The 27,625-nt window shown below is 37.3% G+C and overlaps 1 protein-coding gene across 1 annotated transcript in view; it reads left to right on the top strand.

Moving 5' to 3' along the window:
* The window catches only part of NCBP1 (nuclear cap binding protein subunit 1), a 36,885-nt gene extending 11,016 nt beyond the window's left edge, over positions 1–25,869 (top strand). Inside the window, exons 5-23 of the mRNA XM_041762944.1 lie at positions 1,457–1,564; positions 1,928–2,049; positions 3,510–3,579; positions 4,250–4,465; positions 5,686–5,783; positions 6,510–6,573; positions 7,949–8,059; positions 8,983–9,047; positions 10,443–10,505; positions 10,752–10,826; positions 12,964–13,067; positions 15,080–15,202; positions 16,714–16,816; positions 17,647–17,740; positions 18,440–18,543; positions 20,638–20,752; positions 23,612–23,740; positions 24,339–24,452; positions 25,342–25,869. Of these exons, the coding sequence (XP_041618878.1) occupies positions 1,457–1,564; positions 1,928–2,049; positions 3,510–3,579; positions 4,250–4,465; positions 5,686–5,783; positions 6,510–6,573; positions 7,949–8,059; positions 8,983–9,047; positions 10,443–10,505; positions 10,752–10,826; positions 12,964–13,067; positions 15,080–15,202; positions 16,714–16,816; positions 17,647–17,740; positions 18,440–18,543; positions 20,638–20,752; positions 23,612–23,740; positions 24,339–24,452; positions 25,342–25,455 (1,992 nt within the window). The 3' untranslated portion in view covers positions 25,456–25,869. The remainder of the gene's footprint in view (positions 1–1,456; positions 1,565–1,927; positions 2,050–3,509; positions 3,580–4,249; positions 4,466–5,685; positions 5,784–6,509; positions 6,574–7,948; positions 8,060–8,982; positions 9,048–10,442; positions 10,506–10,751; positions 10,827–12,963; positions 13,068–15,079; positions 15,203–16,713; positions 16,817–17,646; positions 17,741–18,439; positions 18,544–20,637; positions 20,753–23,611; positions 23,741–24,338; positions 24,453–25,341) is intronic.
* The last annotated feature ends 1,756 nt before the right edge of the window (positions 25,870–27,625 follow it).

Raw genomic sequence — 27,625 nt, 5'->3', positions numbered from 1 at the left:
ACACTCCCTCCCTTCTCATGTTTTAAGACAGGCTCTTAACTGATCATTTGCATCCAGACTCTCTGTCTTTCACTCTGACTCCTACTGTGGCACCAGACCGGTCTTTCTGTAACTCACTGCTCATGTTGGTTATAGATTACAAACCCGAGTTCCTTTCCATTCTCTACAGTGGAAAGTCTTAAAAATCTTGTGCACGGGATCCCTGGGTGGCACAGCGGTTTGGCGCCTGCCTTTGGCCCAGGGCGCGATCCTGGAGACCTGGGATCGAATCCCACATCGGGCTCCTGGTGCATGGAGCCTGCTTCTCCCTCTGCCTATGTCTCTGCCTCTCTCTCTTTCTCTCTCTGTGACTATCATAAATAAATAAAAATTTTAAAAAATTAAAAAAAAAATCTTGTGCACAAGATGATTCACTGGGTGAGGGGAAGTAAATACTTATCTTAAATGGAAATGTAATTAATAAGCCTTACTAATATGTAATATTAGATTGACAGTGGGCCAGTGTATAGTATATATATTTACGTATGATATTTATGTTTATTTATATTACCTAGAATTGCATGTATGTGATCAAGGTCTTTTACTGAGTATATTACCAAAAAAGTTAAACACCAGTCAGGCTTAAGATTAAGTCCAGACTCAGTGCTGACCTTTTATGGCTGCCCCAATCTTTCTCTCTCCTTGCTTCCCATATACCCTCCTGCTGTATCACAATTATTTGCAGATCCCTGAATACATCTTTTTGAATCCTGCCTAGAATACTCTTGTTACTCTCCACTTGAGGCATACTTCACTCATCCTTTATGACCTAGCCCAGGTATTTCCTCCTTTATGATGCTTTCCCCTACTCCCTTTATCACTGTTCCTAGAATACTTTTTTAATTTACCTTAAAGAAGTCATCCTTTTGGGTTGAGATTATGCTTGTCCCACTAGACTGTGAGAAACTTTAAAAGTGCTTAGTGGCACACAAGGGACATCCAACAAATATCTGTTCAGAAACTTCCATTTCTCTAGTCCAGTGAAAATTTTTTCACAGAGGGCTGAAAAGATTATAGGTTGATGTAGCTATGGAATAGGAACCTGTAAATGCAGATTCCCATCCTTCATTCGGTTTCTGTCACAAGTACTCAGTTGTGCTGTTGTAGAACAAAAGCAGCCATAGAAAATATATAAATGAATGAGCTTGCTGTGTTCCAATACAAATTTATTTGTGGACACTAAAATTTAATTTCATATAATTTGTATAAATCATAAAATACTCTTTTGGATTGCTTCAAGCATTTGAGTATCTGAAAGCCACTCTTAGTTCACAGGCTGTGCAAAAGAAAAATGGGCAGCAGGTTAGATTCAGTCTTGAGGCATAGTTTTTCAGACCTGTAGTTTCAATCATTACAAGACTGTCTATTGTGTGACTATATTACATTTAGATTTAATAGAAATTGTTTTCTGTAACAGGTCCGTTTTTTATCTGATCTTGTGAATTGTCATGTCATTGCTGCCCCATCCATGGTTGCTATGTTTGAAAATTTTGTAAGTGTAACTCAGGAAGAAGATGTACCTCAGGTAAGAAAACACTGTATGCTGAATCTTGTCCATACAGTACTAGGAATTTTTCCCTGGTAACCCTTTTGTAATCAAAACCAAAAGATAACAGTAGATTTTCACACTATAAATTCTTAATATCTACAAGCTAAGTCAACTGCCACAGTGGTGGGTTCTCTGATATCTGTATGTTAATTCACTGATCTGTCTGATAAAATTTAAACTAATATGAGGTAGAAATGCTCTGACTGAGCCAGGAGTGTCTTACCTAAGCTGTATTAAAAGCCTCCCTAGGAATGGAGGAATTCATTCAGATATAAGTACAATATGAATGAAAATTAACCAGCACATATTTTAAATTTGCCTTTTTAAAAAATTCTTCAGGTGCGGCGAGATTGGTATGTGTATGCCTTTCTGTCATCTTTGCCCTGGGTTGGAAAGGAGTTATACGAAAAGAAAGATGCAGAGATGGACCGCATCTTTGCCAACACTGAAAGCTATCTTAAGTAAGGGCACGGCTCATTGTTCTTACTGATATGATAACTGTGCTATATCTTATCTGTTAGTAATACCATGTCAGTTTCATTTCTCACAAATAAACTGCAGAGTTCCTAATGGCTTTCTCTAAGTAACCTCATTCCCCTACTCTTATAACTTACTGAGACCTCAGGGTAATTCAATGTTTGCTTACTTTACTGGTGCAAAGGAGTTGGTAACAGCTCCTTTTGAGCTGCTTTGGCAAAGTCATAAAATATCTTCTATTCTCACACAGTGGTTCTCAAATCCTAATGTGCATAAGACTTCCCTGTAGGACTTAAATGTGCTCCAATCCCAACCTTCAGACCTACTGAATCACAATATTTGAGACGGAAATTTAGCACATACAATGTATTTATTTCATGTAAGTCCTAAACCAAGTCCTTAAAATAGTGGCTCTTCTAACCCACACTTCTTGAATAATATGATGCATTTCAGTGAAAACATCTCATATCCTCCTATTGCCCATTTCTTTGAAGTGGGTGTAAAAACTTGTTTGTCTTATTAGGTATAAGACTAATAGTAGGGCTTGTCCGTAGGTTTAGACTCACTTACCCAGCAGTGTGGTAATTTTGTGTCCCCTTAAGTTTTTTCAGAATAACTTTGTTACAAGCTTCATATTCTATTAATAGGTAACCTGTTTGGATATTGTTAATTAGTTACAAATAGAACTAAAAGAAATCTAAAGATAAAAACCTGCTTTGTCATTAAGCTACTTTTAAGTGATAAATCTTTTTAATGTTTTTGAAAGTCATACTGGTTCTTTTTAAAATGTAGATGTTTGCAAAAGAATAAAAATAAAAGAATATGAATATCCTAGCATTTGAATATATGTCCTTCCCTTTTTTTCTACAAATGATAGTCCAGTATACATACTGTTCTTCATTTGTTTTTTTTTCCCCACTTAATATAACTTGGATTTATTGCATAAAAACATATAGGTATACCTCTTTCTTTTTGACAGCTGTACAGTATTTCTACTCTTTTAACATACCATAATTTCTTTAATGAGTCCCTTTTGGTAGACATTTAGGTTATTTCCAGTCTTTTGGTATTATAAACAACGTTTCAGTGAATATCCTTATGTATATGTATTTGTGTACTGTGCACATACATTTGTGGAGGGTGAGAGTTTTTAGAAATGTCATTGCTGGGTTGAAGTGTCTTAACAATTTTAGTTTTGTTAGACTTAGTCAAATCGCCTTCCAAAGAAATTCTACTCTTCCAAATCTCCTCTAAAGAGATTAGATCAATTAGCCCCTGTGCCAGCAGTGTTTGGAATTGCATATTTGTCCACATTTTGGCAATATGATAATTTGATGTAAAATTTTACTTTGCTGCTTTAATTTGCATTTTATTAATTATGAAGCAATTGAATATCTTTCCATGTTGTTAAAAACCTAAGTGTAGATTTTCATTTTTATATTAGAAGACGCCAAAAAACACATGTGCCCATGTTACAAGTATGGACTGCTGAGAAACCACATCCGCAAGAAGAGGTAAATTGATTCTCAGTCTCTTGTGATACAAGCACAGTTAGCTCTTGAGTAGATTCTTATCTCTGTGGCATATGCAAATCATTCCATTTATATTACCTTAACTAGTTTTCTGCATTTCATATCAAAGTTCCAGCTCCTCATAGCTCTAGGTGTATAGTGGATTTTTTTTTTTTTTTAAGATTTTACTTATCTATTTATTATTTGAGAGAGAGAGAGAACATGTCCATGAGCAGGCTGGGGGCGTGCAGAGGGAGAGAATCTCCAGCAGACTCTGCTCAGCTTGGGGCTTGATCTCGTGACCCCAAGATCATGACCTGAGCCAAAATCAAGAATCAGGTGCTTAACGACTGAGCCACCCAGGCGCCCTAGCATATAGTGGATTTTTAATGTTAGAATGTAATCAAAGCATTCTTTATTCTGCAAGATTCCAGATATAGTTATTTTTTATTTAAATGCCCAGTTTGAAAATGTAAGCAGTAACAAACTCAGGTAGACTTTATAAAGTAATTAAAAAGAAAGACTTGGCACTATTCCTTTGTACCATATTTAATTGCAAACTAGCTTTTGTGTCATATATTTTATATGGTAATGTTTTTGGTTTGTCTAATCAAAATATTCTAAGTGACCTCCAAATATATATATTAATTATTAAAAATTAATCTGTCTTTAGTATTTAGATTGCCTGTGGGCCCAGATTCAGAAATTGAAAAAGGATCGCTGGCAGGAGCGGCACATCCTAAGACCTTATCTTGCCTTTGACAGCATCCTGTGTGAAGCATTGCAACACAATCTGCCTCCTTTTACACCACCTCCGCACACGGAAGATTCAGTGTACCCGATGCCAAGGGTCATCTTCAGAATGTTTGATTACACGGATGATCCTGAAGTATGTGACCAACTAAAAGTTCTATCAGGGGGCTTGTGTTGCATTGTGCTTGTGGCTTAATCTTGTTGGAACTAGCCTGTGATACATTTTAATTTTGAGTCGTTTATTATCTAAGAGGATCAATAGCAGTGAAGTTAACAGTTTAATTTAGCGAATGGTATTACGTCATTAGGCAAGAGATTGTTTAGTATGTGTAAGTAGATTGAGAGTACAGTATGCAGTGTAAGAGTGTTTAGCTTTTAATCCTGATTTAGTCAGGTCCTAGTTATTGGGGAGTTATTTTCCTCTCCATGTTAGTTTGCTAATAGAATAACAGTATGTTCAAATAAAGTTTTAATGAGGATTGAATTACTAATATGTAAAATGCATAGAATAGTATGTAACACGAGTGCTCAATAATTTTAGCTATTATTAATAAGGTTGTTTTTTAAGAAAAATACCCAGTGCTGTTTTGTTTTTTAAGGTTTTATCTATTTATTAGAAAGCACAAGCCAGGGGGTAGAGGCAGAGGGAGAGAGAAGCAGACTCCCCCACTAGGCAGGGAGCCTGATATGGGGCTTGATCCCAGGACCCTGAGATCATTATGTGAGCCAGAGATACACGCTTAACCCACTGAGCCACCCAGGCACCCCAAGTATCTTCAATGCATATGTGACTTTCTGTGTCTATACAGTGTTTGAAATAAAATTTTTCCTCTCTGCATATTTATTATGGACGTAAATCTACTCTCGTGTTTAAAAAAAAAAAAAACTGTTGGGATTCCACAGTGGCTCAGCAGTTGCGCATCTGCCTTTGGCTCAGCGTGATTCTGGGGGTCTGGGATTGAGTCCCATATCGGGCTCCCTGCGGGGAACCTGCTCCTCCCTCTCCCTGTGTCTGCCTCCCTCTCTGTGTCTCTCATGAATAAATAAATAAAATCTTAAAATCAAGCTGTATAGAGCTAATATATAAACTCTTTGATTTAATTGAGATGGATGATGATCGTATGGTGTCAGGGGCACTAGAAGAAATGCTGCAACTGCCATTCTAATTGTATCATATATACAAGTGAATATGATACTGTAATTTGCTGAAATATGAAGTTTTTACACTTCTGAACTTTTATCCTCAGCACCCAGTATAGTGTCTGGAACATAATAAGCTCTCAGATATTTGTTGGATAAATAAAAGACAGTATCTTTTTCTAAGCTTGTAGTATCTACATTTGCTTTTCTTTCCAGGGTCCTGTAATGCCAGGGAGTCATTCAGTTGAAAGATTTGTAATAGAAGAGAATCTTCACTGCATCATTAAGTCTCACTGGAAGGAAAGGAAGACTTGGTAAGATTCTTTTCATGGTGACTTTTAGAGTGGAGAAAAAGTAGCACTTTGATTTTAGTTAAGAGCAAAATGTGAAGAGTGTAAGAAGAAAATCTTCCTCTCTTCCTGATGCCCTGTCTTATTACTAAATGACCAATCTCTAAAAACACTCCTTTGCTTTCTCGAGGCCCTCGCACACTCAGATAGTGTCTCTGTAGGTGCCTCATAACACTATAGTGCTTTATAATTGCACATGATGTTGGCTTTTTTGTGTGAATATTTGCCATATGCAGCGGACAAATTGAATGACAAACTGTTTTTGGTATGAATGTTAGAGGAATAAAAGAATATTAATAGTTTTCTAGCATTTAGATATCGAGCTTTGGAAAAGTTTATTTTTAGTATTTCCTTAAGCCTTAGAAAGCTTTGGGTTTAGATTTTTAAGGTAGAAAGAAATATAGTATTTGGGGAGTGTTCTACTCTATAAACACTTAAAGTTAATAGATCTGAATATGCTTTCTTAATATTATTACTTAAACTCCTTTTGCTCTTTCAAGGAGTTTTGTGGAGAGTTTCCTGTGGTAATCAAAAGTAATTTCTGCTATAGCTAGTGAAGTACCTGAAGTCTAGAGCATTTCAGAAAAGATTTCTTCGCCTTGTATCCAAACACAGTGCTTTTGGAGCTGCTAATGTGATTTTTTTATTTATCTTTGTATACTTACTAAACTTCAGTTAAATTTTCAATAGTGCTGCACAGTTGGTGAGCTATCCAGGGAAGAACAAGATCCCCTTGAACTACCACATAGTTGAGGTATGTGTTCCACATGGAGCATGTTTCTAAGTTTCAGAATCTTTCTATGGATTTGAAAGTGTAATAACTCTTGGCTTTTTTTTTTCCCCTTGCAACTTGTCAGGTACTGAAAATTAACACAGGAGCAAGAAAATTGCTGTCAATTTTGTGCTCTCTTAGCCATGTTAGTAAAAACAAAAGAGGAGGTTGAGGCTAGTAGCCAAATGGAATTTTGAGGTGCCTCTAAATTATTTATATAGCATGTCTTCATTCATGGATAGTATAAGTTACCTCCAGTCTTGTCAGTACACTGTCCACTTATCAGATAGATAATTGGCTTGAATACTTTAAAATACCATATTACATAGGCAGATAACCTATCCTTATTTTTTTTATCTGGCTTCTTATTACCAGCATACCCCTGACTAGTATATTTATATATATGTATCACACGGTAGGGAGAGATAGGAGTCTTTATTTATTCCTAGAAATTAGAAGAGCCCATTGTTTTTGAAAGTAGGAAGAATAAATAATACTTTTGACCCCATATCAAGTCATGCGGAGGGGTGAACACCTTATAGAGGTTTAAGTCTCAAAACAGCATTCACTTATTATTACAGATTCACTTATTGTTCATACATGTATTTGTGTGCTTCCCCAAAAGTACTGCATTTGTCCTATCTTTATAAAACTTGAGTGTATTTAGGCTATGAACTTGACTCATTGACACGTCAATTGAAATGCAAAATATAGGTCATAATTTCGAATCTGGAAAGTGTAAAAATTTATCAGAAGGGAATACAGAGGGATGGGAGATGGGAATGAGAAGAAATAATGCAGACCAGGTTTTAGAATTCTAGGTAGGTGGTTCATGAATTATATAGGGAGGGCAGAAACAAGTTTCTGAACAACAGCGGTGGCAAAGTAATCTTTTACTACCAAAGTAATCTTTTTCTACCAAAGAGATTGCCAGGCACTGGTTTTTAAGTAGCAGCCTGGAATGACTTGACTATCTTCTGTTCCTGTCTTCAGAATCTAATGAGGGTTTTTACTGCTTCTAGGAGTGAAACTGATGGATCAGTGAGTACCTGCCTGAATCAACTCTGATACTTCCAGAGTAGGAATTTAATTGCACTGTTCTCTGGGAGTATCAAATAAGCATTAATTTCTGCATATTCTTATTTGATTGAGTTATAGAACGATGAAATTTTCATTACAGTATTCAATTGCAAATCTCCATGTCTTAAAAGAGTATAGTTTCTAAAGATTATAAAGTAATTATTTTTTCATTATGAATGCCATGGAGTTAAAGAGTTTACGTTTAAAATGTTGATCTTTCTGATGGAAGTACAAAGTTACTTGTTGAACAGAGTACTGACTCATGGTTCTTTTATAGGTGATTTTTGCAGAGCTGTTTCAGCTTCCAGCACCCCCGCACATTGATGTGATGTACACAACACTGCTTATCGAGCTGTGCAAACTCCAGCCTGGCTCTCTACCCCAAGTTGTATCCTTTCCTTTGTTTTTAAACTTACTCTCTTTGGCCTGGCTTTAAAAGATTATTAAATGTTTCTTACTGTGGGGGCCATTTCTTCAAAAGTTAAACATAAGTATACCACACAATCCAGCCCCTCCACTCCTAGGTATTTACCTAACAGAAATGAAAACACATATCCCTGCAAAGACTTGGACATTAAGTTCATAGAATCTTTATTTGTGGGACACCTGGGTGGCTCAGTCAGTTAAGCGTCTGCCTTTGGCTCAGGTCATGATCCTGGAGTCCAGCGATCAAGCCCCCCCGTAAGGCTCCCTGCTCTGCTTCTCTCTCTCCCTCTTCCACTCCCCCCTGTTCCTACTCTCTGTCTCTCTCTCACTCTCTCTCAAGATCTTTTAAAAAAGAAAAAAACTTTATTTGTAATACCCCAGAATGAGGCAATCCAAATATCCATCAGTACATGAATGAATATACAAATTTGCCATATTTATACAATGGAAAACTACTCAGCAATAAAAAGGAACAAATTTTTGGTGCAGGCAACAACTTGAATGAATTGCAAATTAAATAGGATGAGTAAAAGTTGTCAAACAAGAATTTATACTACATGATTCCATTTACACAAAATTATAGAAAATGCAAAGTAATCCAGTGATACCAGACCAATATTTGCTTGTTGGGGGAGGAGGAAAGAGGATTACAGAAGAGCATGGGGAAAGTTTGGAGGCGATATAAATATTCACTGTTTAGTTCAGGGTTGTATACAAGTCAGATTTATTGTATATGACTGATAACTGCAGCTGTTTTAAAAAAAAATCAATTACATGAAAAGATGCTCAGCATTGTTAGTCATGACTTCTAAGAAATGTTATGTTCTGTCACAACTTATTTTGAGGGAGGATTCAGAGTAGTTTTCCTTATCCTCAAATTTACAGCTTGCACAGGCAACTGAAATGTTATATATGCGTTTGGACACGATGAACACTACATGTGTAGACAGGTATAGTAATTGTCTTATTTCTGTACTGATTGCAAGAAGCATCTATTCCCTGTACTGTATAAAAGAATTTAATCAGCAAAATATTTGCCTTTTTAGAGAATTTCTAAGTTGATTTTTCTTTCTTGCCTCCCCAAAATAACCCTTTGTATAATAATAAAATTTATAATGTAACATCATGCTTTCTACTAACTTCCAATAGGAAATGATGGCCATACTGAGGTTTTCTTTAATTTCATTCATTATTTTTTTTGGTGCTTTGGTATAATTATACTTTTTCCTTTGTAATTCGGTATGTAAGATTTTAAAATAAACTTTATACTCACCCCTGTGCACAAGCAGAACCTAATAGTGTGTATTTATTATGCATAAATATATATGTATTTTTGTTTGTTTATAGATAGTATCTCTTTCTTAAATAATTAGCTTCTACATAACTACAGCTTGAAGACTCAGTTTATACAAAAGACCATATTGGATTTTTAGAGGTGTGGTAATTGCATGTCCACTGTCTTTTGACGGAGACCCGTCTACCACTTTTATCAGCTGGTATCTTTCTTACCTCTGTTAGTGTCCACAGTCTGATCGACCCAGGTACTGAACACTTCTCCAATTTCCATGATCTTTCGTGTCCATTGTTCAGATTGCATATCTGAAAATTATCATTAAGCACTGTATCAGACCTGAGTCAGTGATTGAAATTATAGATCTATGAGGGACATGTTCTAAGATAGCGTCTTCTGATTTTTCTCCCAATCTCATAAAACTAGGAGTTGCACAACCCAATTATGTTATTGAAATTCAGCAAATATATATTGGGCTCTCGCAGATTTTACAACATTACACAGTATGCTCAGGTGATTTCTATCTAGTTAGATCAGATGTATTTTTAGGGGAAAAGATGTATATTTTGTGGTGAAAAGGGCATAGTGGTGATGAGAGACTACACTTTGCCTCTGCCATTTATACAATTATCTGCAGTTCCTTTAATCTTTTTTTTTTTTTTTGCCTGTTTTATTGTCCACAGAAAGGGGGAAATAGTACATTACTTGAAAGTTATTGTGAAAATTCAGCTACAGACACACACGTGTGTGTGTGTGTATATAGTGCGTGGCACAAAAAAGGCACTCTATCATTTCTGTTATTCACTTAAAAAGAATAATACTATTAGAAGGAGCGAGTAGGGGACCATTATTTTTAGGAGATGAATTACAGGTTTTGCAGCAAGAGGGTAAATGGCAGCAGAAGATACAGCTTTGGTAAGGGGATGTCCTTTTTATTTAGCTCTATAAAGTAGGGTTTTATTGTCTGAAGCTTTATATATAAGTTCCTGTTACAGATTGCAACCATTCATCCTTTTCTATCTCCCCCTCCCCTGCCACCCACTTCTATCTACAGGTTTATTAATTGGTTTTCTCATCATCTAAGTAACTTCCAGTTCCGTTGGAGCTGGGAAGATTGGTAAGTGGTGATACGTTTTAGCTTTCCTTTCCCTGCAGTCTATCATAATAAAGAAAAATCAATATTTAAAACTGTAACATAAAAGCAATCTTTTGCATAGTCTGAAATATTTAATTTTTAGTATTTAGAGAGATAGATATAAATGAAATAATTTAGGTATAAGAAAATTCATTGTAGCTAAGTACACATTAGGTATAAGTGCAGATTATGTGTACGAACTTAAAAGAACTACCATTTTCTTATTAGGTCAGATTGTCTTACTCAAGATCCTGAAAGTCCCAAACCAAAGTTTGTTAGAGAAGTTCTAGAAAAATGTATGAGGTAAGTTCTTTGTGTTTTCTCCTTAGCTTAGTTCTCCCAGTTTCTGTGAGGGCAGTTTTTCTCTTTGCATGTGCGATGTATGTCCAAAATACCATTTTTCAAATCCCAAGTACCTGCCTCTCTTCCCTTTCAGTTTTTAGTCAAGATTTAGGCTTAAAAAAAATTAAGCAGTGCCGTCGTATGGATTCTTTGTGAATTAGGCCAGTAAGTTTTTTTGTCAAATGTACTTTGAAATAATTTCACATTTCAGGAACGTTGCCAAAATGGTGCAAGGAATTTTGTATTCTATTTATTTAGATTCCCTAGTTGTTAACACTTCACCACATTTGTTCAGAAGTTCACTTCTTTTTCTCTTCTGTATATATGTAAACACCCATCACATTGATCTTTTTCTGAACCTTTTGAAAACAAGCTGCAGATGTAAAGGCCCATTGTCCTCTAACCGTCATTGTATCTTTCCCCAAAACAAAGATGTGCTCCTAAATGGCCAGCATGCAGCCCTCCAGATTAGGAAACCGGCTGTGGTGCAGGAATACAGCCACCCAGCCCGCAGTCGAAACCTTACCAACCGTCACAATAATGTCTTTTCCTTTTCTGGGCTGGAGTCCCACCCGGAGCACACAGGAAGCATTTCGTTGTCATTTTCTTTACGTTCCTCACTTGACCATTTACTCTTTCCTGTCTTTCATGTTTTAAAGAATCTAGGCTTTCATTTCTTTAGTCACCCTCACGTGTCCTGACCAAATTCAGGACTTATATCATTGGTACTCTTCTCACTGCATCACATTGGGAGGCGCGTGAGTCTCACCCTTGGGAGTGTTAACCTCAGTCACCTGGTCATGTCAGTGTCTGCCAGCCTTCTCCACCTTAAAGTCACCATTTTCCCCTTTGTAATTGATTAATGTTTTGTGGGAGATATCCTGAGATTATATCCATGTCCTATTCTTCATCAAATGTCTATTGACAACTGCTACTTTGATCTGCCACCACTATGATGATTGCCAAGTAATTATTCTTTTTTTTCCTTTTACCCTATACTTAATAGTTTCCTATAAGAAAGAGCTACCCTCCTTTGCTCATTCATTTATTCCTGTGTTTATACATGAGTAGGAACTAATTGATTTCTATTTTCTTCAGTGAGTTATAATCTGTTGCTGTCATTATTAATTTTGATGCCTAAATTGTCCCTGTTTTGTTTGTTGGGGAGCCCCTTGTGGCTCCTATGTCCTCCCACCCCCCTTCTTAATATCCCCATCCATTCATTAAGCATTCCCTTATTTTTGGCATAAGCTGTTCTTGGCTCATCTTTTGTTTCCTTTCCCTTTCCCTGCAGTCATCTATTCACAGAGCCCAAATTTTCGTTTGTTTTTTTTTTTTTAATAGTAAGCCATTTTGTTTTTTAAGATTTTATTAATTTGAGAGAGAGAAAACACGAGCAGAGGGAGAGGCAGACTCCCTGCTGAACAGGGAGCCCAATTTGGGACTCGATCACAGGACCCTGTGATCATGACCTGAGCCAGATTTAAGAGGCCGACACTTAACTGAATGAGCCACTCAGGTGCCCCTCACAGAGCCAAGTTCCTAATAGTGGAGTATGGTATTTAGGAACCAAGATCTGGACACTTGATATGCTCACTGCTATCGAGGTAGACAAAGATAGTATATGCATTATGTGCACACACATCTTATATCCATCTAGGTGTGTATATCCCTCTAATTCTACCTCATGTTTTCTGGCCTTCCCCTTTGCCATGATTTCTAAATACCTTTTCATGCAATAGGAAACTTGGCTCCCATTAGCCTTGATATTTGTTTATTTGCTACAGTATAATGAGTCTCCCGATAATAGAGACTATCTCCTCTACCCCTACCCTACCCCAGTACCACTCCACATCCTTGGTCACCAGGCTTGTGGACCCACTGGCCCACACCTCATTGTGAACCAGTAAGTTTCAAAGAAGGCCTGAGTTTTGGTATACTGTCATAGATAAAAGCTAAAAGAACTTGTTTTCCCCTTTGACTTCTTGGCTGTCAACTGAGTCCAGAGTGTTGGAAATGGGACTTTCCCGGTAAGTTGGAGGTTACCAAATAATGGAACTGATGAACCTATTTTCTGAGGCTCTTATTTGTATTGTAGGTTGTCTTACCATCAGCGTATATTAGATATTGTTCCTCCTACCTTCTCAGCTCTATGTCCTGCAAACCCAACCTGCATTTACAAGTATGGAGATGAAAGTAGCAGTAAGTAATTCAATAAAATATATCCCATTGTCTTTAGAAGTACTGATGCCAGCATTCTCTGAAGTCAGTCATTTAAGGTGGAGAAAGTAAACTTTTTCTTTTCTTGGGTTTATAGCTTGTCTGTTTGAAAGATGATCTGTACTAGTTGCTATTGTTTTTTTTGCCCTGTCATCATTTTGAAGATTCATGATTTACTTAGTTATTACTGGCTTGTAAATTTTTATTCTTAATATTGTTTATAATGTTATATCCATGACATTATTTTAAATATGCTAAGTATGGCAAGGTGAATTTAGAGCCAGAACTTAGTAAAATGAGAGTATATTTGTCATGGCAGTGGAGATTATCTGAATTGTCATGTTTTAATCAGTTCAGGTGTGGGAACATAGGTGCACAAAGACTAATTTGACCAGCAATATGCCTCTAGAAGTAAATTCTTAAATAATGGTTTTCTTACCGTTTGGTTACCTCATGTCTGAGATTATGCTGTGAATCAGAGGGCCTATAACTTGAAGTGCCATTTTATATTTTATGCTTATGAAAGTAAGGTGCACATTGGTGATTACTGGTAGAGAGTTAGGTGTTGAGGTTTTCCACGTTAGTCTTTGCAGATGGCACAGCATATGGCTCCTCCATGACCCTTCCACTTCATGTCGTGTGGCAGTTCTTGCATCTTGAAACTCACTCCCCTCCCTTGCCTCCTACTGTACCCCTGGTTCTCTGCCTACACCTCACACTACACCTGTTTTCCTTGAAGGAAACTCCGTTTGTCCCAATGCTAATAACTACATTTCCTGTGTCACTATGTCACTTAATCCTTAAAACACTCTCAGAATTAGCATGGTTATTAGACCACTTTTACAGTAGGAATATATTCCAAGAGGTAAAGCCAGAGTAATTGCTTCTGAGCCAGTAGAGCCCCAGCTCACATCCGGGCTTACTGACCGAGCGCCTCGCTCCTATCATGGTGCTTTCCTGAAAGAGCAGAGCCTGATGTGGCAGCAGTCTTAAGCGCTGAGTTTTCAGCTCTGCCTCACGCTGGCTCAAAGAAGTAAAAGGTACAGCCTTTAATAGCAAGAGCTCAAACTTTTTTATTGAACATTGAGCTTTCCTTTTTTCCCACAGAAGCAGCTAGCCTAACAGTGAAGGCCCTCCTGACAGTTGGTCCTACTCTGTTATTGGTCACTTCCTCCCAAATGGACCCCTGCTCCAGCCAGGCTTACTCTTTGATTTAATCCGTGCTCATGGTTCTTGGTTTTGCCTTTATTTGTGCCATTAATCTCAATCTGGAAAGCCCTTTTTATCTCCAGTTCCTATGTTCGGTCTAGGGTCTGGCTCAAGCTCCTCTCCTATAAATACTAAACCTTTAGCAAGCCAGTTTTGTGTTGTTCTGGTTACTTTTTATGTGACTATCTTGGTTCCCCCACTACAATGTAGACCCCTTTAGTAATGGGGGATTCTTTTTTTTATTTTCTTTCCCACCTTCAAGGATAAGCACATGTGACCTATTGTGATTGACTTCATTCGTTGGAAATACTTAGTAATCCCTATATCAGGATTGCCTTTTTATTTGTTATCCATTTTTCTACCTTACATTAAAAGATTTGCAGTTGCTCTGGTGATGCCATACAGTATATATTAGTGCAGATTTTATACAAAAAGGACTCAACAGATTATAACCAATAGTAAACGTGGAGTCGAAGCCTATGAGCATCTGGCTTCTACAGATTCAAGTGTATGGCCTCAGCAAATGACAATGAAAAAACCTGTCTTTCAAGTTCGCAGGCTTTACCTGTTCAAACTTCAATATCATGGTCTCAGGGTAAAAGAGGGAGAAGGGGGCACTGACCAAAATGAAAGAAATACATGGAGTCTCAGCTTTTCATCTTACTAAGCCTAGGGATATGAGGACTGGACTGTCAAAGGACCATTGTTTAAGTTTCTTAGTTATTTAACTGTTTTCAAGAATAATCTTTAAATTTGATCTATCCTTTTCCCCATTTTGTGCTTAGATTCTCTTCCTGGACATTCAGTTGCCCTCTGTTTAGCTGTTGCCTTTAAAAGTAAAGCAACAAATGATGAAATCTTCAGCATTCTGAAAGATGTACCAAATCCTAACCAGGATGATGATGATGGTAAGAGAATTATAAATACTTCTTCATGGAACTATGTATAGGCCAGGTTAAAGCATAAATATAAAGCATAATGGGAGTTCCTCTTTAAGTCTCAGTGGATGCTCCTAACCAATGGCCTGTTCAGTTTCACTGGTTCCTAAGGACCCCGCTCTTTGCTCCCTTATATAAAAAGAGATCCTCACCTCCCTGCAACAGAGCTTACATTCAACATTCAGTATAGAAACTAAACACAAGGGGCACCTGGGTGGCTCAGTGGTTAAATGTCTGCCTTTGGCTCAGGTCATGATTCCAGGGTCCTGGGATCGGGTCCCGCATTGGGGTCCCCACAGGGAGCCTACTTCTCCCTACCTGTGTCTCTGCCTCTCTCTCTCTCTCTCTCTCTCTGTGTGTGTCTCTTATGAATAAATAAAATCTTTAAAAAACAAAAAAAAAGAAACTAAACACAAAGTAAAATATACTGTTCTCATTCAGAGATTTTTAGACATTTTCTGTTTTCACTTTAGAGAGGTTCCTGAATGGGAGGACTTAGTGAATTATAAAGTTGGGTTTTTCACAACAATTTTACCTATAATAATAATGTTTAACACTAGATAATTTCAACCAAAATCCCTAGGCTTGTTTCTGGATAAGCATGGGGAAAATAGGCAAAATGATTTGTAAGTTTACCTGAATCAATAAATGAACAAGACAAAAAAAAGATGAGAAGGACTTGTCTTATCACATATTAAAAGATAAAAACTACAGTAATTAAAACAATGTTATAATGGCACCAGAAAAGACAAATCCGTAAAACAGATGAAAATTCTACAACTGGGTAACATTTCGGGGAAAAGTTTTTTTTTGTTAGATCTGTACATAAGGGGATATGCATAATAAATGACTTACTCAAAATAAAACATGATTGGCCTTTGGGTTATTTTGTTTGGATTTTTCTAAGAAATTTATATTATGATAGAAAATATATTTAGAGGGATGTCTGGTTGGCTCAGCAATTGAGAGGCTGCCTTCGGCTCAGGGCATGATCTCAGAGTTCTGAGATCTCCCTCTGCATATATCTTTGCCTTCTCTCTGTGTCTCTCATGAATAAATAAAATCTTTAAAAAAAAAAATTTAGAAAATATATTTCAAAATGATGGTCATAAACTTAGACGTTATCAGACATCTTAAGACTTAGACTTCAGAGGGTTTACTGAATTTTTATATTAATATATTATCTTGCCACCAGAGAGGTATGAACAAGGAAGCTTATGTGGTATTTGTAAAAGAAATGGATCATTTAGACGGATTAGGGAAATAATCCCAAAAACTAAGAATTAAGATTATGCTTAGTTTTATATTTTAAGTATTTGAAATCACCAGTGGTTTTTGTTTATTAGTATTCAAAGACATGACATGAATGTCTGACTTAATGCTTGAATGTGAGCATACCATCCATCTAGCATTCCAGGTGATGGACCAGGGTATTGCAATATTTATATCTTCTAGCTGTCTTACTGTGGAATATTTTTCAGATGAAGGGTTCAGCTTTAACCCACTGAAAATAGAGGTCTTTGTACAGACTCTGCTACACTTGGCAGCCAAATCATTCAGCCACTCCTTTAGTGCCCTTGCAAAGTAAGTGCAACAAGAACATATACTCTGTTTTGAGCGTTTGGAACATTGCTTGGTGTATACCATTGGTATAATAATTTTTGTCTAAAATTGTTGACCATAAAGATCTTAACAGTATTATGATATAACTTAATATAGTGGTTTGGGCTTGTGGTAGCTAACTCCCTTTTTGGTTCCTGTCAATATGTATGTACAGTTTGCATATATACATGGAAGGTACAGTTTTTTCATGTGGAGCTTTAGAGAGAACTAGTGAGACACCTGAGTCTGTAGGATAATCATATAGGAGCTCCCATCCTGTCTAAACGTCTTCCTGAAGGAAGGTAAGCAGAAATGAGAGCCAACTAGATTTTTGGGAGCCACCCAAAGGTTGGCATCTAAAGACAGCTTTCTAACTCCTCAAACAATCCAAAAAAAAAAAAAAAAAAAAAAGAATGTATAGGTACTCCTCCAGCTGAGCAGAGACATGGGGCTCCTCATCCCATCTCAACTTCTAGGTCTCTATTATTTGCAGGGTTCTCACAGAAAGTGCAGTCAGGATAGTTTACCAATGTTTGGAGATGGTTCCTTAGCCCTCACTATTCTTAGATACACAGTAAACTGTAGTTCTGGGCTAACAGTGGCATATTGTAAATCTCTTAAGATGTTGTGACAAATTTCATACAAACCATGAATTCCTAATCATACCTTTCATATCCTTAATATTTAACATTTGGTTAATTTTGCATTTATGTATTACTCTGTAAAGTGAGTAGCATCAAAAAGGCTTTGAAAACTTAAAATCCTTAATGAATAAGTTTATCTATGGTATTTTTTTACCCCACTGTCAATAGGTTTCATGAAGTCTTCAAAACCCTAGCTGAGAGTGATGAAGGAAAGTTACATGTTCTAAGAGTTATGTTTGAGGTCTGGAGGAACCATCCACAGGTAAAAAATTTTAATTAGACAACTTGAGTTTGATTGTATAGGTATAAAAATAAGGCAATTAATACTGTTGTTTCTAAACTTGAAATTTGAATCTGTAAAATGGTTTTAAACTTGTGTTTTTAGTGCTGTGGAAGTCATATTTTATTCATTCATTTAAAGAGCAAGTGTTATGATTTAGTTTTGTACTATAATATCTCAACATATTTTAAATATGTAGTAAGAATGGTTGTTGCTTGTAAGAGTCTACCACCTGGGTAGGATATTGTTACCAAGTCTATCAAATTTCTACAGACAAGCTCCAGATTTTTCAGACCTCAGTATATTTTGTTTTCATACTATGTGTTATAAAGGAGCATTAAAATAGTTTGCACATATTAACACTTTTTTATGATAAAACATTTTTATATTTTTTAATTTAGGATAAATTTAGAAATTATATATTTTTGTATTCTCTAATATTTTCAAAAAATATTCGGTGTTCTTTTGCTCCATCTTTACTGGTGTTAGAGATTTCTTATAGTAAGTACCAGACCCAAGCAGAGTGCAGAATAAATCTTAAGGACCTAATGGTCAAATAGATCCATTCCATAACCACTGAAAATGGATTTCACATATGACCTATCTTGGTTTTGTAGCAGTGGGATGGTTGTGGATTCCATGTAAGTGTGATTTACCCTAATAGTTGTTTTCTCATTGTAGATGATTGCTGTACTAGTAGATAAGATGATCCGTACACAGATTGTTGACTGCGCTGCGGTGGCTAATTGGATCTTCTCTTCAGAACTGTCACGAGACTTTACTAGGTAAATGTGGATTATTTTACAAAGTTTGTATTCTCTAAGAATCAGTTTATATTTGGTCTGATACATGAGCTCCAAACTCTGATTCAGACATCATTAATATACTTAATGGTCTAACCTGGTAGGATTGGACTTAGCAAAGATTCCTGGACAGTGCAAATACACAGCCAGGCAGTTTGCAGTGTCTCTTAAGGACACATGTAAATTGAATCAGGACTCAGCCAGACAAGTAGAGATGCTGATACAGGATCCAGACTTGGGGAGAAGATCAGGCTGTGTGTCAGGGTCTGAGCTAGACAGTGGGATGCAGGGAAGAGTTCCAGCTCAATTGGGGGCCTAGAATACATACCAGGAACTAGGAGAAACCAAAGTCATGGTAGGTTAAGTACACATCATGAAGGGATTAAGGAAAAGTCTGGTGGGCACCTGAGTGCCTTTTGGGAAGGGAAGTATCTCACCGCAGTCACAAAAATCCTAGATTTAATGCAGAAGATTAATTCTAGACCCACTTGCTCTACAAGGAGAGACTTTTCATTAAGCTTTGGTTCTTACTCATGAAGTTGATTCCATAGGCTTTCTAACTGATCAGGATGAAATAAAGTAATATTACTTATAAAGATACAACAATCCATCACAACCTTTATCCTCTTCATTGTATCTGGTATGGCAAAGGACACTGGTCTTAAATGAACTGAATCCTTAGGGTGGAAGGGTATGATCTAAAGTTATATCAGGGGGATCCCTGGGTGGCGCAGCGGTTTGGCGCCTGCCTTTGGCCCAGGGCATGATCCTGGAGACCCGGGATTGAATCCCACGTCGGGCTCCTGGTGCATGGAGCCTGCTTCTCCCTCTGCCTGTGTCTCTGCCTCTCTCTCTCTCTCTCTCTCTCTCTCTCTCTCTCTCTCTCTGTGACTGTCATAAATAAGTAAAAATAAATAATAAAAAAAGTTATATCAGCCAGATTGGCATTCAAAAATGAAGACAACAGACATTCTCAGATTTGCAGACTCTCTGAAAATTGACCACCCAGGTTATTTGGCCATTATCCTGAGTGATTTATTTTTGCAATCATTTCATCCTCACCTCACACTATAAACAGGGTTACATTATCATCTATATTTTACAAACAAGAAAATATTGTAGACTGTTTAAGTAGCTTGTCCAAAGTCACACAAGTAAGTGTAGTCAGAACTCAAACACAGGCATTCTTGAAGGGATAAAGGGCTCAAAAGCTCCACCTGTTCTTGAACGCTAAGCTCAAGTATTCCTAACTGCAAACCCTTCCCTGCCCATCCCTTCCAGATGAAGTACTCTGCTCTTATGCCCTGTCTAGACTCTAGACTGAGTTTTATGACTAAGCTGTTTTATTATCGTCCACTGAAATGGTCATCATCCAGCCAAAATGTATAGAGGGAAGTCCTCTTCTGCACTGTATCTTGGGGTTAAGAAGAACTAGTTTCTAGACAGATGTAGTTAAGAAGCTGTTTTAAAAAATAACTAAACCATTTATGCAACAAAAATTTTAAAGCATCTGTTTAATAAGCAATTTGCTGATAAAGTAGGTGACACATATTATATCTCATTCTCAAAGGCCCAGCTGTTGATAGCTACTGTGAACTAGTAAGTTTCTTAAATGTTCCAGAGAATTGGCTGAATGTATGCTAGTAAGTAGCATAAAGCATGTGAAATGAGCCTCAGATTAGGTTTTCCATTTTGACGACAGCTCCAATACATGATGTTTAAATTTAGAAGAGAGAAAATAATATTTTTGTTCCTAATGTAACATTTTTTTCTGGTTTGCCATTTCACTTCATTGAGTATGTACACATACCTTCTATGCATCTCTAGTAAGGGATGGAAATAAAAATGACAAGGACCCAGTACTACCTTTAGGAAGCTTAGCTGAGTCTAATGGTTAGAAATAGAGTTTGCACAGTTAATAATACAAAAATTTTAAGTGTTACTGGAGAAATATGACTAATTCTGGCTACTAAAGAGTGGAAGACCTTCAGAATGAGTAGGTCATACAAGTTGAGAGGTCTTATTTTCTATAAGTGTACTTGAACACGCAGTAACTAAATGTTATGTTACTTTAAGATTGTTTGTTTGGGAAATTTTGCACTCCACAATTCGTAAGATGAACAAACACGTTCTCAAAATCCAGAAAGAGCTGGAAGAAGCTAAAGAAAAACTTGCAAGGCAACACAAACGGGTAAGTCTTCTGCTGGTTTGCAAATGGTCAAAGAAAAGATGCCAGAAACTCTTAAAAAATTCAAAGTTCATTACCTTGATGGGAACTTTTTTTGTTTTGTTTTTGTTGGGTTTTTTTGAGGCCAAATTATGCAGACTATTGTAGAAGTAGGGAGAGGAAGGACCTGGGGTTGTGTTGCTCCATGCTGTTCTCCTGTGTGATAAACCTGGAAGGAAGCCACAAACCTTGCTTTTCCATACTTCTCTTTGGATCCGCTTCATGTTTGCCCTTCCCAAAAGGGAAGGCAGAGAAGAAAAGAGGACACTTGTATTTCTCTAAGAGTTTCTGGTGCAAGAGGAGACAGGGAGACTGCACCACTTCCCCAGCACTGTGGAAACCTTCCCTGGTTTATGGAATACTTCTCATATTAAGAAGTATGGTTAGCCATTTTGGGGGGAAGCAGTGAACTACATTCCATGATTTTGCATAATAGTACTACTAGTGTTTATGATAGTATTTTCCAGTGATGTGCATATTTACCAGAGTAGGTGGAGACAAATGTAATGACTTACCTGAACCTATAGCAGGTTCAAGTGCTAGTCTCCACACACATTCATATATATGTGTATGTATGGTATATAAACATACATTCACAAACTTAAAACACTGCGAGGTAAATGATATCATCCCCATTTAGTAGATATCCAAATTGAGGCTCAGAGAACTTAAATAACTTGTTCAAGCTTACATGGTTAATAAGTGACAGAGGTTGGGATCTGACCCAGGCCTGTCAAATTCCAGGGACTTCCCTTCATGCCACACCATTCTCTAGATATGTGGTGTCCAACACAGTACCTGCTAGCCACATGTAACTAGAAGTTAAAAATCAAATACAATTTAAAATTCAGTTTTTTAGTCATATGAACCCCATTTCAAATGCTCAATAGTCATGTATTGCTAGTGGCTACTGTGATGGGCAGCACAGATTTATGTAACGTTTCCCTCATCACTGGAAGGTCTACAGGCAACAGTACTATAGAACCTAGCCTCAGTGTGGTATAGGAAAAAGACCACCATCTACCCAATTGCCTACAAGATAAGGCAGTGCTATGTTAGAGATAAAAGAATTTTGTAAAAACGGGGAGGTTCTGATAATTTTGCCTAAAGGGTAGAAGGCAGCCATCCCAGAAGGGGTATTGCCAACAGTGTTATCTAGGAGGAAGTGGGCTTTCCGGGTCTGGTGACGCTTACTTTCTTACTCAGAGGACCAAAGGACTTTAGTATGTAACATACCTGGAGTCAGGTTCTAGCTCAGCTGCTTACTAGCTTTATGACACTGAGAAGGTCATCTAACCACTAAATTAAAAAGACAACACCTAAGTGAATGCTCTAAGTTCTTCAGGGTGAGCTGGAAGGGAATTGTTAAAGCTTAATAGAGTTGTATTGAGCCCATCATTGCCAGCGGAATCTTGAATGGTCTGCTTTGAGTTATATGTAGTCGGAGCTATTTCTAAATTATTGCAAGGATGAGGTTGTTCTCAAGCTGTATGCCATTCTGCCCAGCTTTTCTATATGGCCCGTTAGATGAAAAACTGGCACACTACCTCTCTCTTGTTACTGTTGAGGCCATATAGCCATGTATTAGTGACTCAGTTGTTTTGCTGACCATCTACTTTGTTGAATGAGCAGTAGCAGAGTTATAGGAATATACTGCCCGTCCTCATTTTGCGGGTGCTGATTTTGCAAACTCACTAAACTTTGTGACCTCAAAAATCTATATTCGCAGTGATTTCCCCGTCATTCAGACATAGGCAGAGCAGTGAAAAATTTGAGTTGCCCAGTGAGCTTGTTCCCAGATAAGGTTGAACAAGGCAATACTCTGCCTTCTTGTTTCAGTTCTCATACTATTTAAAAAAAAAAAAAAAAAAAAGATCCTTTTCAAGGTGTATTTAGTGCCACATTTGAGCTTTTGTCAGTGACTTCACTGTTGAAAATGGCCCTGAAGCATAGGACTGAAATGCTGTCCAGTAGTGCAGGAAGGCTGTGAGGTCTCTGACAGTAAAAATGCGTGGATTACATGAGCTTCGTTTGGTGATGAGTAACTGTGCTGTTGGCCATGAGTTCAGTGTTCACAAATTTAACAATAGGATACATTCAGAAAAAGGAAATTCACCAATTGTACCTAGGCTGTTCCATCAAGTACTAAAAAAAATCTATAATGCTGTGGTAAAGCAGCTCAGTTTGTGGATTCATAAGACAATGACTGACTTTAAAAAACAGTGGACAGCCAAAGAAGTTGACAGTCACATTACTCGGGTCAGGAAAATGTTAACTCTTTCTCAAGCAGTTTAAGTATAAAGAAACATTGTATATAATTGTAAAACATATATTAAATAAGCTATCTTCAAACAGAAACACACATAAGGTTACATATGGATCAGTTAACAAAAATAAGCCAAAAGGCTCCCAAGAACCTAACCCTGGATTTCCCTAAACAGTGGCTCAGGGTTCCCAGCAAATGCATAAACATAACTATGGTGAATAACAAGAATCTACTACACACTTTGCATGGAGCTCAAAGCTGTTTTCATTTTGAATGGAAGAAAATGTGACACACACTTCCTCCCTGAATGGGCTATCTTGTAAAAGTTATAACTCATCATCCAGGACAGGTGCCACTAAGGATGGCCTAGCTACGTGCCTGCAAGCCTTTTGGGTGTATGCGTGTGCTGTCGGGGTGGTGGAGTACTTTCACCAGAGAATACAAGGCTTCAAGTGGCATTTGACCAGACACAAGAACATCCTTCCCTTTGACTTAGTGAGATTTAATATGCTGGAATTCTAAATGGTATTTTCCTTTTGCTCCTGTGCATCTTGCAGCGAAGTGACGATGATGACAGAAGCAGTGACAGGAAAGATGGGGCTCTAGAGGAGCAAATAGAAAGACTGCAGGAAAAAGTAGAATCTGCTCAGAGTGAACAGAAGAACCTCTTCCTTGTCATATTCCAGGTATCTTGGCTTGGGACACTGATAGGTTAAAAAACAATGTAGTTCTTTAGGCTTGAAAAATGTTGGTTTTTTTAATCATAATACTTGAGCATTTATAAAAGTTTAAAATACAAAAATTTACAAAGGAAGTAAAAGTTCACTACTTGCAGGTAACCACATGGACCCCCCGCGTCTGTGGTATATACTTAGCATTCTTACGTGAGCATTTCTCCAAGCTTTCACAGAATGTTTGAGGACACTTTAAATACCTCTTATATTTAATTATTCCCAACTGTTGATCATTTTCCATTCTGATGAACATTTTATACATACATTTCTAATTATGGCCTTAGAAGTAGTTGCAAAGAAAAATGACAGGCATAGTAATCTAGATATTAAAGGTGTTCGTGTATTATAAAAAAGGATGTACGGACATTAGCCCTAGTCTGCCTTTCTAAACTGACAGGATTTATTGACTTAGGAAAGTTGGCAATGCACATCATAAAGACTGAGTGGAGTAAGCAGTGCCTTTGAGGTTCCTTGATCAAAAATGTGATTGCTTTTTAAAGCATAAGAATTTTCCCTGTAACACTGCTTTACCTTTGTACCCCGTTTCCAGCGATTTATCATGATCTTGACTGAGCACTTAGTACGATGTGAGACTGACGGGACCAGTGTATTAACCCCATGGTATAAGAACTGTATAGAGAGGCTCCAGCAGATCTTCTTACAGGTTTGTGGGAAATTATGATTAGATAATAAACATCACTATTCTCAGCCACAAGGACTTTTAAAAAAAAGTTTTAAAACTTTTAAAAAATGGATTTGTCAGGAGGTTTTATAGTACTTGTAAGGAAGGCCCTTTTAATGTCCATTTGCTTCTACTATTGCTCATCAGAATATTTAGGCTTAAATGGGTCCTCTATCATTCAGACTCTTAATTGCTGTTCTCTAGGTCTAGCCTGTAGAGATCTCAGTATATATGCAAGTCGTACAGGCATGCATAGAAGAGATTTTCATTTTCTAACATTTTTCCTCCCACGTAGGCTCAACGGGTCAGGAATTGTCAGTGAGATAGATGAACTATTTTTAACAGACAAAATGAAGTTTGGATTTCTTAGTTTATAGAATACTTAATAGAGAATTAGCCAGTGATATTATCTTTTTGTAAAACAAAAATCTTAGATGCTCTAACCAGTAAAAGCAAAAAATGGAAAATTATTGCAAAGTATCTTTTCTCATGTTTCAGCAACCATGTTTTTAATCCTCTTTCCTGGGTTTTTAATCTTGGGCCAGTCCCTGCCTGGGCTACCTTTAAAAAGTCCTACTGTCTTTTGTTCTAATTAGCAGAGACCCAACTGAACCTAGTCTGTAATAGAAGCTGCTACTGCTTTGAAGCATGAATTACATTTATGTTGAAATCCAGTTCTGACCAGTTGTTTTTTCTAAGTTACTGACATCCTTCCCATTTTTATATCCCTCTTCCTATCAAGCAGAACGACTTTTTTCCCCTATCCCTTCCCATCATTCCACAACATGGGCAGGCTTCTGAGCAAAATGTTCTGCAAGATTGCTTACATGGTCTTTTTCCTAACCTAAAATCCCCTTTTTTGTGTCCACAGCATCACCAAATAATCCAGCAGTACATGGTGACCCTGGAGAACCTGCTCTTCACTGCTGAGTTAGACCCTCATATCCTGGCTGTGTTCCAGCAGTTCTGTGCCCTACAGGCCTAAGGGTCATTTTATTCCCCTGTCAAGATTTTTTTAAGATATCTCAAAATAATTTGTCTTATTTTTGATGGTTTGAATGCTTGCTTTCTTGTAGCATCCTTTCACTTACTAAAGGGGGGTGGGAGGGAACAGTGAAGAATATAGCAGTGATCACCTTTGATTACCCCTACAGAGCAGAAATTCCCGACTGACAATGTGACGATGACCATAGGATGTATTATATATGTGACACATACAACTTTTCTGGTATTTTCTCCTTAAGGCACAAAAGATAAGTGATTTGAGGTATGTGAACACTAGAGGTCCAGCTTACAAAGTAGTATATAGAACTGGTGGGTTTACTATCAAGTAGCATAGCTTTTCACAGCTCATGGATAACCTAACATGGCTGAAATAAAACTAAAAATGTTTTTTAAACTTTGGTATTTCATGATTTATCATCTCAATCTACTTTAAAGTTGGTGGTTTCTTATTGAAGGTGTACTTCCCTCGCTTGGAATTCTCCCACTCTTCAAAGTATCTTATTAATAAATGTTACTCAGAGTAGCACTACCCAAAATCTTTACAGTTATTTTCTAAATTAAACCACAATTTCCAGGGTGCAGGCAGGTGTGGGAACTGTTACCTTGGAGCCATCTGGGCATCTCTAGTCTTGGAGACAGATTTGTCCAAGGTCCACTAGTGAAGTACATGCTACAGTGGAAATAGAAGTAGCTAGATTGGCTAAAACTTTAAATTATATGTAGATTTGGATTTTCCTTCTACAGAACTTGCTTCAAGTTCTGTAGAATTACTAATTCTTGAGCCTGTTTCCTATGTGGCATTAAAGTTTAACTGAGATAATAAGAGTGCACATAAAATAATATGCAAGTATACGGGATTATCTGACATTGCCAGTTGCTAACATTTTAAGGCTTCACTAAACCTTAGGAAAAATTCAACAACCCCACAACTGGTAAGTAGTTTTCCTGTGCGTTTGTACAACATAGGTATTGTTAGCTTATTACATCACAAATTTAGGATGCATTAGCATTTTTTGTATTGTTATCCAATCTCTTTGGTTTGTATCACAGTGGCTATAAAATACAGTCTACTCAAGAAATAAGAATTCCTAGGTTTTTTAAATACCATACCATTTAAAACAAAAAATTATTCACAGAATTAAGGGTGCATATGGCAAGGTACTAGCAAAAAAGGGACTAAAGCCCAAGTTCTTGTCTAAGTATTCTTTTGGTTTCCTTCATCCCACAAACAGTAATCAGTTAGACATGGCTCTTGTCCTCAAGATGCCGAAAGGATAACCAGTTAAGGTTTGGGTAATCTTGTGGTCCTGTCCCAGTGTCCTGCAGAATTTGGCTAGTTAAACCTGCTTGATCTGAATTCTAGAGGGATTTTTCTCTTGGGTCCTCTCATGTATAGTATTGCTTCCAACAAGAATTCACTGATGTGACCCCACTCTGTACAGTTGGCAGCTAAGTTTATGAAAAAAACTGGAAGTTGAATTTTGAAAAAGGTGTAAGAGCAAAAACATTCAGCAGCTGCTTTCCCCACTAAAGAGCTCATACAGACAATAGTCGGTCACTACTGTACCTTGCAAACAAATCAATATTCTATTAAATACTCTATCAATGCCATTTAATATTTTTCCCATTTTAACATGTCTTTTGTCAAAGTGAACATATGCTTTGTTTTTCCTTGATTGTAAATCTCCCTTCCAGGAACAATTCAGGCAGTAGTTCATATGAAAATAAGTTTACTTGCTCTTCCTGGAAACTAGTAGTTTGTTTTGTTGTAAAATTTAGTAATCTGTAAAAATACCTGAAAATGAGAAATGAGGAACGTGCCAACCTGGGTTGAGCACATTGGGCTGTTGGTGTTCTCTGGATAGGAGATTATCTTAAATTGATCAAAAGAGTGAATAGAAGCGTACCTGAAACTAGACAAATCTAGAATTATACTGTCCTGATGAGAATATGTGCTCATTAACAAGCTGCTATTGTGTGCCACGTGCCACAGACTCACCATATTTAATCCTTAGAAACCATCCCTCTGAGTGACTATGCCCAGCCAGCAGATAGAAAGGCCCACAGCTAAAAAGTGGAATGTGAACCACCTAGGTCCTGTGGCTCAACGGCTCTTTATCTCCCACACAGTTAATACTGTTGTCAGCTAC

Source organism: Vulpes lagopus, chromosome 7 (genome assembly GCF_018345385.1).
Source record: "Vulpes lagopus strain Blue_001 chromosome 7, ASM1834538v1, whole genome shotgun sequence".
NCBI lineage: Eukaryota > Metazoa > Chordata > Mammalia > Carnivora > Canidae > Vulpes > Vulpes lagopus.
Note: the sequence above shows the minus strand (reverse complement) of the source record. Positions and strands in the feature narration are given on the sequence as shown.